At 36.2% G+C, this 12,777-nt stretch overlaps 1 protein-coding gene across 1 annotated transcript; it reads right to left on the bottom strand.

The window, feature by feature from the left end:
• Positions 1-3,126: 3,126 nt before the first annotated feature.
• On the bottom strand, positions 3,127-8,749 carry LOC111986670 (TORTIFOLIA1-like protein 3). Its single transcript, XM_065770333.1, has 5 exons — positions 7,690-8,749; positions 7,474-7,582; positions 5,947-6,506; positions 4,391-4,822; positions 3,127-3,648 (listed from the first exon to the last, which is right to left on the bottom strand). The coding sequence occupies exons 1-4, from the start codon at positions 8,461-8,463 to the stop codon at positions 4,415-4,417; spliced, it is 1,851 nt and encodes a 616-aa protein (XP_065626405.1). The 5' UTR covers positions 8,464-8,749; the 3' UTR covers positions 3,127-3,648; positions 4,391-4,414.
• Between the last annotated feature and the right edge of the window lie 4,028 nt (positions 8,750-12,777).

Genomic DNA, 12,777 nt, shown 5'->3' with positions numbered 1-12,777 from the left:
ACCCACCTCTATTAAAAGCATAGCTAAATATGTAATTTTGCTCCACTTTTATGTCTCTCTCCTCCAAAAACATAAAAATATAAGATCAAAAACAATTCATCGGAACACTTGCATCATGGAATTTCAAATCACAGGTAGGTAACTTAAATTTTGGTCAAACCACAGGTAGGCAACTTAAATTTCAGCCAAACCACAGGTAAGTAAGTTGTAATTTGCCCCCTTGTTTAAGTACAGTTGATGTTAACATCTTGGTGCAACAATTGCATGTGTTAAAACTATCTTCCCAATCCACTTGCAGCCTAATTCTTAATCAGTTGATAGAAATTTAATTATAAGGTCATGCATTTTAAATCTCATAGTCTGATAAGAAGATAATGCTTGATTCCTAGCCCTGCTATATCTACACCATTGTTAGAAATAGAAGGCTTAGACTATAGTTGCTTGCTGATTAAAGATTACGGAACACACACTCCCTTCTCTCTCAATGTCTTCTACTGTTATCCATGTCTAATATTTGGTTGTTACATTTCCTTTGCTGCTCATAACGAATCAGAATTACTTTGGTTAAATTCTTAAATATTTAGCAAGTCATCTAGTGGTACTCGCTGTCAACTTATACTTGGTTGATTAGTTATATCCGGTTTCTATTTTTTTTAAACAGTATAAAGAAAAGCTTTTGGATTTTTGTTTTAATGATATGTAAATATAATTCACCTACATGTATGGGATTGTACCTATGACCTTATCACTCTTATCTATGGAGGAGATACCATTTTGTCTAAAGACAATTGGCAAATTACTTTTGAATTGTACTGTGACTTTGTTGGAGTGGAAGTATATGTGCTCTGGTGTTGTGCTATAAATCTATAGAGCGGTGGAAACATTCTTTGTTATATCACACTATTGCAGAGAAGCAACTTTGTCTGGTGTTATCAACGTAGCAGTTTTGAATATGTGAAATTGGTTGTGAGAATCGTTTGCTATTTAATTTAGGGAACTGTGATAACTGTAATGCTATTACATTAAAATTCCATGAAAATCCAAGAATAATATGCTTGTGTTCTATTCCACAATCCTTAACCATAGAATGTTCTCAAGATATTATGTTTTATTTTATTTTTTTCTTAATTTTAAATATAGAACACTGTCTAACTAAGGCTCAACAATTTTCTTTGTGCAGAAAATCGAGAAGGCAGCTCCCACTAAGCAAGCCCCGTGACTCAAAATTGTGTTGCCATCTTGAATCCTACATATTACTTTCTTGTCTTGTCAAATGTAGAATATGAACATTCGTATTTGCCCTTCAATGGTCACTTGATATAGTAAGTTAAATGTGTGGGCAATAAGGGTCAACGGCTAGACCTATTTTTCCAAAATTTGTGGAGATCTTTGTTATTTGGAGACAGCAGTTTGGAACACTTATCTCTTAAACTGAATGTGATTTGGGTTTACCGTGTGCTCTTACTTTTCTTCTTGTTCTGCGGTCCTGCCTGTAGAAATTCAGCTGCTAGAAATTTATTTTGATAATATCTAGGATAGGATCTGAGATCAACAGATATTGCATGAGCATTTGAGGAGGGTTTTCCCATTAATTAATTTGTCACTCATTTATTCCCAAAAAAAAGGCATGCATTTTTTTGATAGATGCCACCGGTTCTTGCTTTTATTAAATTGATCAATTTGTTATCTTCTTCTTTTTTTTTTTTTTTTCTTTTTTTTTTGGGAAACTGTTATCTTTTTTTTTTTGTAAGACTGTTGTTTATGTAAATACACCATCAAGTCTAACAAGTGGTATCAGTTGCCTGGATAAGCAAGTTCCATTGTTTGACTGTAACAAAAACATGGATGAAGATGCTAGATTATTATGTGTTTTTGCCAACATATGGGCAGGGATGTTCTTTGATAAATATTTTTAGGTAGAATTTGTTTGGCAGTTTGAGTCAGCTTTGGTGGTAAGAATCTATTCTGATCGAAAACTAGTAATAAGGCCCCTAGATCATTCACATTAGCCTCATACTTTTAGCTAAACTAACCCAACAAATTTCACTTTTTTCTAGTTTAGCTATCTTCTTCCTTTAAAAAAAAAACAAAATACACATGCATCGGCTTCAACACTAAACCATTATTTCAATAAAACATTATTTTTTTCCAGTTTCACATTTTTAATCCCAAGTTCCACAATCATCCATCACAACCGCATGCACCCAATTGGCTTTTAATCCCAAAAGCAACACCCACCCAGCACAACCCAACAAGATCCACTAGTGATCTGCCTCACCACCATTGTTGGAATCATCAATTAGCCTTTGCTTCTCGACACCGTCACGATCTTCAACATGCGCGAAGTAGATACTTCAACATGCGCTAATTAGATCTGGGTTTCTGATGGGTTTGTTGGGTTTGATGTTGGATCTAGTTGATATTGATCTGGGCTGTTGGTGTTGGATTTTGGATCTGATGGGTTTTGATATTGGGTTTTGGATTTGAGTCGTTGATGATGGTGGTCATTTTTTATGGGTTTGGTGGTGGTGTTGCTAAGTCTTTGGGGGATTGATGGTGCTGGCTGTGTACAATGCGCTAGGGCGCAGAGAGAGAGAGAGAGAGAGAGAGAGAGAGAGAGAGAATAAAATAAACATTTTAATTGAAGCAGCAATGAACAGTGTCTCAACAATAGTATTGAGACTACTGTTCATTGTTAAGATTTCTGGATAAGTGTTCGTGCTGATGCACTGGTCTTTTGGATGAGTTTAGTTAAATTTTTGACTAAAAACTACTTTAACCATCCTGATGTGAGTGCTCTAAACACTAGCCAACCTGAAAACCAATGGAGATAGGTTCTAGGTTTCATTGGTCATGGGAAATATTAACCCATGGCTGCTTTGCGCTCATTGAGTGCCTCTTCAGAAAACCAGCTTAACCAAGCAAAGAGGACAATTGCTCTGGTAGGTGTGATCCTGAATTGTTATGGATAGAAACCCACTGCCTGATCCCCGATTGTATGACCAGCTCTAATTATTATTGATCTGATCTTATGCCCATTAGTGGAACCTGTTGCCATGCTCTCTTAATTTCAAGGCATTTGGAAAACTTAGAATGCAAGGGAAAAGGAAAAAGGAAGAGTAAAGATACAGGACAGGTATATCTTATAAGCATGCTCATCACAATGATAATATCCACATCTTCACTGCCTTTCTAGATCGAGTAATTATGAATCAAAATAAAGAGAACGACTCTCCACAAAAAGAAAAAAGGAGAAAAGAAGGTAAAAGTAAATTCTACTCCTCTATACACGTCACCCTCTATACCATAATAGTGGCATTTAGTGGCTCACTCTCTGAGCGAGTTCTCAATTTTAGTACAATAAAGAATCATACAGAAAAATCATTGCTGCACCAGATGAATTTTTAAGTGAATTAGCTTCTTTATGGCTTTTCCAAGAGTATCTTGAGACTACTTCCATATGTGACATATTAGAAGGATCTGCTTTCATCACATAATTTGCAATAAGCTACTTCATGACGAGCCAAATATATCCATAAAGTGATCATCTTAAGTCTTCACACCCTTTAATCATTTGATGGTATTTTCACCAAACTGAAATTATAATGGGAGGAAACTCAAAGCTCCAGCCCAAACTATGCATCAGATCTGCCAAATAGAAAAAGTTTTAGTCAGATATGCTTGAGACCGGGAAACAGATTGTCACCAGAATAGTTCTATTTGCAGGGGGTTGGTGATCGTCGTTATTATTTTCGGTTTTATTATTACAATGGGAAGAAATTAAAATAGAAAGGGCATATTTGATCTCCCAATTGTCGGAATAAAACAGTGACAAGATATGGTGCTTATGTTACAGTGATTATGTAAAAGGCTTGCTTAGAAATTTCTTGGAAAGGGGCATTCCACTATGCTGTTGAAAGATGTGCTCCCCTCACTAGAAGCATCATAATTTGTAGTATTATGAAGTTGCTCTTATTCTACTCACCAAACATAAAAGTTGAAATCAGATAACCTATTCCATGATTTCCCACAGGGTAAAAAAGGCACACCCCACAAATTATGACCAAGAAGCACGGCATTGCTATCTTTCAACTCATCAGGTTTTCTATAGTTACAAAGATGTGACAAATCATGCATGAAGATCACTCCTGCATCGCTTCTACCTAACCTTAGAGAAGTGACACTTCAGCATGCAGCCTTTTCTACCTACCCTTAGAGAGGTGACACTTCAGCACTAAACCTTATCTACTTCAATGTCTGTACCAGATGCAAAATGAATAATTTGTCTTTGGGATGCAACTACATGCAAGGTAGAAAAGACAGAGCTTGAAAATGACTGAAATAAAAAGAAAAAGAAGGAAAATTGCAAAAGAACCATGTTGTACAATACCTGCTGTCTCAGTCTGTCCATTGATTAGCGATGTGCCACCTCTGAAATACCCCTTGAATTACTCTGAATCTCTGCCAGTGGATTCACAATGAACCCGCCACCACCCTGCAGCCGAATTCTACGGTTCTCTGAGTTCACGGTTTCAGCATTTCCATTCAAATCAGCTCTGTAGCGCATGACAGGCACAGAAGGGGTGGCACTGGAAGTAGAAAACCTTGAGGATGAATACCGGCCTTCTGTCTTCCTCCAGAACTTGGAGCTCAAAAAATCTGCACCAGGCAGCAGGCAACATTTCATTCTGAGGGAATCAGTATTAGTCATCCTCCCAGTTGATAAAGCTAGATCATATGAGATCTCATCCAGTGCCAACTCTAGGCCATGCACCCGTGTCTCCAAAGAACGCATTCCATTTTGTGAGCTCCCAATGAATCTCTAAATGCAAGAAGAAAATGACAAAGGTGAGGAAACATGAGAAAGGAGAAGTGGCCTTTATCAAATTCACTACTTGAATCAGCAGCATATATAGTAGAAATGTACAATATAACACACTTAAAGAGTATCAACTACCCTTAAACAATGTGCCTACTGAAGTCATGCTAAGAAAATGTAGTGTTCATGTACAACAGTCTGCTGCTGTAGGCATCCTTGTGAAGGACAATGAAAATTGTGAATTATATTTCAGTGTTAAAAGTCAACGCCATAACTTTGCATGAACTTCTGACTTTTGATATCTCATGAGCTCATTACAGATTGATGTTAAGATTAAATAATAAAGCTTTCACACTTCTCAAGAACAACAGTCTAAGATGAAATTAAATTTAGGTTAATCCAAATAAGGTTGAATGTTATTTAATTAATGCGTATCAGGCCGTGAAATTCTGACACAAAACAAGTTTTTCCTTTTCTCCTTATTCGAGGGGGCAGTCCCTTAAATCTATTCAACATTTTATGGTGGATCACCTATAACTTCAAGCCTTCAATTGTGTGCAAGAGTGTCAAATGCACGTGCACGCACATCTGCAGCATTTAATTAGAGCAAAATTCCATTAGTTCTCTAATATCATCAATAGAGTTCAGTCGCATATTATGATATTTCTCCAGATTAATAAACTAGCTCTGCTGTTTTTAACATAACAGTAAGAGTGGAAAAGAAGTTGTGAACAGTAGAAATTAGTAGCAGGGAATCACAATCATGCTAGGAGCAACCAGATTTTCGGTATCTGCAAGGTAACAAATCAAGGAATGAAGCATGATGATTTCTTTTCCAGCACTAGAAAAGTGACTAGGACAATGAAATTGCTAGTGATGTTTCTACAAAAGTATCATTTGTTCTGAAAGCTTATATAACTATCAATTTAAGGTAATATTTGAATGAGACAATCAAAGGGATTAACCAAATAATGAAGCCAGACATGAAGGTAACTCCAACAGCAATATAAGGAAAAATTCACACATAATAGTTTAAAAGAGGGGTGGAAAAAAGATTATATATACATACGTCGAACAAGGACAAAATTCAAAAGCTCAATTTCCAGGCGCAGACACATTACACATACCTGCAGGAGATCTAGTAGACTGGATTGCTGATTTTCGATCTGAACAAGTTGGTTACGGATCAAAGATAAATCCTCACTCTCTTTGTGGTTCTTACGTAAATCCTCAGTAACATTATTGCTGATAACAACAGTGGATGCTGGGCTCTCCTCTTGACATGGAGCCACACGGGATGCATTCTTGTACCCATCAACATTCTTACTGAAAAGTGCCCGTTTTGTTTCAGGCTTTGTTAACTTATTTTTCTCAAAACTCCTTCCCTCTGGGATATTCTCATTTCTCTCCTTACAATCAACCTCAAAAGCTCCAGAAGCATTAGATACTGCAATCTCAACTTTCCAGTCTGAAGGTTTCTTGTTGCCTAGCTTCCGGAACAATGCTGAATTTGGTTTCTTGTCATTGCTCTTCAAAGGACTTCTCTTCCTAGCAGTGGTGGCAGATGAACTATCAGCTGGAGTCAACCGGCTAGTTACAGCGGGTCTCTTCCTCAATTGAGGTGTTTCGAAAGCAGCACCACGAGAATTTTTGTACCCAGACGGGTAACATCCATCACCTCCATTCTCTGTCCCCATAAAAAAAAAAAAAAAAAAAAAAAATTCCATAAAGAGAATGATACAATCAAATCAACATCAGAAAAATGTCATAAATGGATGTGCCAAGAGCAACAACTACAAAAGAAAGTAGATGAAAGGAGAATGATACAATCAACATCAGAAAATGTCACAAACAGGTGCCAAGAGCAACAGCCACAAAAGAAAGTAGAAGATTAAAACTTTTCAATCTAAGAATAAATTAAAATAACCCAATTTGTTTTTTATTTTTATTTTTTATAATTTGAATGAAGTAAGGTAACCCCTGCATATGAATAGGTTTGTGACAATCAAACATTTTACAAGTATTTTCAATTACAAACTAATGATTTAATCAAATAATTGGTCACATCATCAATACTTTTGACATGTTAATACTACCACAAACAGATATATATATATATATATATATATATATGTATATGTATATATATGTTAGACTTTAACAAAAAAATAACAGAAGGTTTGATTTGTCACAAATCAAATGTGCAAGGGGTTAATCATTTAGATTTAAAGTCCCAAGGATCAAATTGACATGAAATGTCAAAATCCACAGATGATTTTTTTATTAGCAAAAAAAAAAAAAGATGATATTTTTAATCCAATTTGCATGGGTTATTTTAATGCTGAATACATAGTGACATACCCAAATTAATTATTATTTTTTTAAAAAAGAATCCTTAAAAAGAAAAAGAAAAAAAGAGAATGCACAGTCCTATCAAAGCTTCAACCATAAGCTAGTCCAACCATTAACGATTGACTACAACACTTTAATAAGAGATCCAATATTCATTGACCATCAACTTTTCTCTCTTTTCCGCTAAGTTTTTCATCTTGATAAATCTTTTCCTCTAAGTTATTATATCATAAAAAAATAAAAAATAAAAAAAATTCAAACCAATAGCAAAAATTTTAAAAATAAAATAAAATCAAATATACCTTTGGAAGAAGAAGCTGATGGTGGTGGCGGTGATAGCTCATCCGAAACATCAGGAATTTGCTTCCATGCCTCTATCATTTCATTCATAACCTCTCTAACTGCCTTAACCTATACTCCAAATACAAAAATAAATAAATTAATTAAAAATTGAAAAAATATTAAAAATCCAAACCAATGTTAAGCCAGAGAGAGAGAGAGAGAGAGAGAGTTTGGACCTTATCGTATCGACGAGTTTCGAAGACTTTCAAGCAGTTAGCCTTATACTCCGGCAGCGATTCTCTCTGAACCACCGCCAAACTAAATAGCGCCTCCGCAGCCGCCTTTCTCGCCGCCCAATCCTCGCTACTCAAGAACTCGACCAAGCAAGGCACTAAGTTTTTCACCACTCCACCAAACGACGCCGCACCGGTGCTAACCACGCTCCCAATCAGCGCGAGAAGCGCCGACTTTGCCTTGAAGCTCTCGCATTTCAGCAACTTCTCAAACCTCGGCAACATCCTCGCCAGCCTGGCCGGGTCCGGGTCCGGAGCGGCATCGATCGCCGAAGCCAAGCACAGCGCCGCTCCGATCTGCGCGGGCAAGTCCGGCTCCGTGAAGAGCGCGTCGGAGAGAGGCTTCAGAAACGAGCTGAACGGCGGCTTCGTGATTTGCGAGGAGAGCGCCGCGACGGAGTTGACGCAGGCGGATCGGACCGAGGAGTCCGGGTCGCGGAGCCGCCGGGTTATGGAGGAGAGCATTTTGGTCAGGTACGGCGAGAGAGTGTTCCCGTGAGTCTCCGAGAGAACCGCCAAGAGGTTCACGCATTGTTTCCGTACGGGAGACTTGTCGGAAGTGTCGGTGGAGTGAATGCAGGAGAGAAAAGTTTGGAACTGGTTCGGTTCAAGAGTCCGAGCAATGGATTCGAGTTCAGACGCAGCTATAGACTGAGTATCACGGTCGGAGAGCTTGGTAAGGCACGTGAAAACCCGGTGCTTGAGATTGTGAGCCATTACTTAATATTTTTTCGGGTCGGGTTTCGCAAGAATTACGAGTCTGGCGGTGGAGCCTCCCGGATCTCCGGCAACATTGCCAGAGATTATGGTTGTGAGAATTAGTTGAGTTTTCAGGTTACAGAAAGTTGAGTGAGAAAGAGCAGAATGTGTTGTTTTGCTTTTTATACTAGCATGTACAGGGTGAAGAGAGTTGGTCTGTCACAAATGTAGTAGTAATTCTTTTTTTCTTTTTTTTCAGTGACTGTCAGGGTACAGAAACGACACCGTTTGTTTTGGAGCTAACTGCGGCTCCTTTGAGACTTTGAGGAGATTACTCTTTTTGCACTTTTACTCAAGGTGTGTGTGTGTGGGGGGCCATAGCCTAGTCAGTCAGTCGGTCATGCTACTTAGAGAATAAGCATAGCTGGAAATTCCTTATTGTGTAAAAAAAAAATTTAATGGTAAGTTTAATGATTGAGATAGAGTTTTTGATTAGCTGCACTCACTTTTATGTGAGCTCAATCCATGAATTTGGTAGATCTTTTACGATGATCCCCATAAAACCTATCCAATTTTCTACATTGCGATGGTTCGCTAACCATGGACTAGCTGTACCTACTGTTTCTCTTTTGTGGTCAATATAAGCAATGCTAAACCTAATTTGAATTATAGATTTATGACACAATTAAATTTGAATGGATCAGTCTCTATTTAGTGCTGTTTTATTTTTCAATTATTTCTTCGGTTAGAATGTCGATGGTTTGATTATTTGTTTTATGCTCCTGTTAATAAATATTTTAAGGACAATTGTTATTAAATTATTTTAGAAAAAAATTTTATATTACTTTTATGAAAAATGATTTGGCTTACCTTTAGTCAAAAAACTGAACATGTTTTTTTGTTTTAAATATATAATGATAAGTGATAGTGAGTTTTAATCTCCATCTATTATTTGGTTAGTAAATGATGTAATAGTTTTTTATTAAAATAAAAGGAGATTAAAATAAAAAAAAGAAAATGCTAACGAATACCCTTAAGATGTTGGTTAATTTAAAGAAAGTTTTTATAAGAAAAAAAATTAATATTTTGATAGTTTTTTTCATTTTTCATAAAAGTTGTGTCAAAATTTTTCTAAAATAAATTGTTAACCAATACCCTAAGAGCACTCGTTAGCATAATTCTAAAAAAATATTAAAGGTAAGTTAAATTCTATGAAAAATATAAAAAACTGACATAAATTAATTATTTTTTTAATAAAAAATTTCTAAAAATATTTTTTTTAACAGATCCCCTTTTTAACTCTTTTAGTTTTCACTTGTTGAATTTCTCATTGTTTGACTTTTGTAGCATTCAGCCAATCTAAATTCAGACATGTGGTACGACTCACTATTGCGGGCACTGCCGATTGTTTTCTTTGTCCTTAAATATTTGTCACCGACTAATCAAAAAGCCTGCCACGTGGTATATTTTCTGCCTCAATCCTCTCTCTCACTAAGTTTCTTTATTTTATTTTTTTCTAAATATTAAATGTGATAACTATTTTATATATAAATTCATTATTATTATTTTATTATAGATGTGTTTAAATTGGGATTCACAGAATTTTCATGAAAACTGACCCTGATAATATTCTTAGCTTTTGTATTCTACTTGGGCTTCTTGTTCTTTTTAAGGTGCAAGAAAGAAAGAAAACTCCAATGTTCACAAGAAGTTATATCCTCTGTCGGGTATAAGTTTCTCTCCTCTCTTAATGGGTAGGTTTTACTTTTTAATAGGACTTACTCATGAAGGGTATATTTTTCCAATGTCGACACGAGTCCTTAAAGAGAATTTATTTAATGGATTGGCTAGTGTGCGTGCACGGCAGTTATTGTGGGTGGGTAATTGGCTCCAACATTAAGGAGTCACGTGATAGTAGCAGGGTTTCATCATAAAGAATAACTGTGCCTACAATCAAGCTGCTCAATTTTCTACCATCCAAATTATTACTTGTTCATAATTAAGGCCATGTTTGTTGTGGCATTGAGAAACCATTTTGGTGACCGTAACCTATATTGATTGAAAACCAGACAAGTTTATAAATTGAACGGTTAAGGAGATTTTTTAATTTATTTTTAGAGACAATCACAAACACAAACACAAATAACAAATGAATAATAAACAATAACCAATTGTCTTGTAGTTCTAATGAGATATATATATATATATATTTATATTTATATATTTTATGTTTTTAGGAGAGACATTTTGGATTTAAATCTTTCATCTTTTTATTATTGAATTAATTTTAAAAAAAAAAACTGTAATGGCATAACTAAAAGAAAGAATAACATAACTTAGAATTTTGAAAACAAAATTGAATTTTAACTTGGGAAAAATAAGAAGTTCTTGATGGCTATTTGCGATCTTTAGCCTATTACTTTGCAACAAATTATATTTTCTTGATCATGACTTGGCAACAATTATCATAAATTTTAACTCCAACCATTTTGAAGAAATAGCGGACAAACAAATTTTTTTTTAAAAAGGGCCTAACCTAATTAGGTGAAACTAATACATTAGAAATTAAATTCAACTTTATCTTGATAAAGTGGTCTCTCTTCCCACCATTTGCTCCTCGTGACAAAGGGCCTAATTGGCTCCAATAATTGCCACCTACTCTACTAGATATAATTATATTCAGTTCATCAAAAAAAATAAAAAATAAAAAAACTTACACAGAAAATAGTGCTCCTATAACTAACTATGGAATGAAATTTTCTGAGACTAATTTATGGACTGAAAATCAAATCAAACAGTGAAGTTGGTAACTGCATGTGGCAAGATTGGTTATCCACTGGCCTTTATTAAATACATAATCTCAATCGAACCGACGCTCCTGTCAGTCGGTTACGGGTTGCCGCGCCCAAGACCCGACGCCGGCGGGTCGAGTGGCGGTTTTCTTCTCCAAAACCCGAGCCACTCGACCCGACCGATGTTCTATACAAAAAATGCAGAATCCGGCGAGGTCGAGCTTAGATTCGAAGAGATCCGGCGAGGTCGAGCTTAGATTCGAGTAGATCCGGCGAGGTCGAGCTTAGATTCGAGCAGATCCAGCGAGGTCGAGCTTAGATTCGAGGAGATCCGGCCAAGTCCCATAAATTTTTAGCCAAAAAATGCAGAATCCGGTGAGAAAATGCAGAATCCGGCGAATATTTCCAGAATCCGGTGAGATTTCCAGGTTCCGGCGACTTTTTTTTTCCAGATTTTGATGCTTTCTTTATTCCGGTGACCCGCCCGACCCGACCGACGTTCACCCTCACCCGAAACCGACTCGAACGATACTTCCGGCGAGTCGAGTCCGGGTTCCTCCACTCTTCACCCGACGCCGGCGGGTCGAGTCCGGATTGGGTCCAAAACCGACCCGGCCCGACCCGTGGACAGCCTTGATTGCGGGCACTGCCGATTGTTTTCTTTGTCCTTAAATATTTGTCACCGACTAATCAAAAAGCCTGCCACGTGGTATATTTTCTGCCTCAATCCTCTCTCTCACTAAGTTTCTTTATTTTATTTTTTTTCTAAATATTAAATGTGATAACTATTTTATATATAAATTCATTATTATTATTTTATTATAGATGTGTTTAAATTGGGATTCACAGAATTTTCATGAAAACTGACCCTGATAATATTCTTAGCTTTTGTATTCTACTTGGGCTTCTTGTTCTTTTTAAGGTGCAAGAAAGAAAGAAAACTCCAATGTTCACAAGAAGTTATATCCTGTGTCGGGTATAAGTTTCTCTTCTCTCTGAATGGGTAGGTTTTACTTTTTAATAGGACTTACTCGTGAAGGGCATATTTTTCCAATGTCGACACGAGTCCTTAAAGAGAATTTACTTAATGGATTGGCTAGTGTGCGTGCACGGCAGTTATTGTGGGTGGGTAATTGGCTCCAACATTAAGGAGTCACGTGATAGTAGCAGGGTTTCATCATAAAGAATAACTGTGCCTGCAATCAAGCTGCTCAATTTTCTACCATCCAAATTATTACTTGTTCATAATTAAGGCCATGTTTGTTGTGGCATTGAGAAACCATTTTGGTGACCGTAACCTACATTGATTGAAAGCCAGACAAGTTTATTAGTTGAACGGTTAAGGAGATTTTTTAATTTATTTTTAGAGACAATCACAAACACAAACACAAACACAAATAACAAATGAATAATAAACAATAACCAATTGTCTTGTAGTTCTAATGAGATATATATATATATATATATTTATATATTTATATATTTTATGTTTTTAGGAGAGACATTTTGGATTTAAATCTTTCATCTTTTTATTATTGAA

This window comes from Quercus suber, unplaced genomic scaffold, assembly GCF_002906115.3.
Source record: "Quercus suber isolate HL8 unplaced genomic scaffold, Cork oak 2.0 scaffold_30, whole genome shotgun sequence".
NCBI lineage: Eukaryota > Viridiplantae > Streptophyta > Magnoliopsida > Fagales > Fagaceae > Quercus > Quercus suber.
Note: the sequence above shows the minus strand (reverse complement) of the source record. Positions and strands in the feature narration are given on the sequence as shown.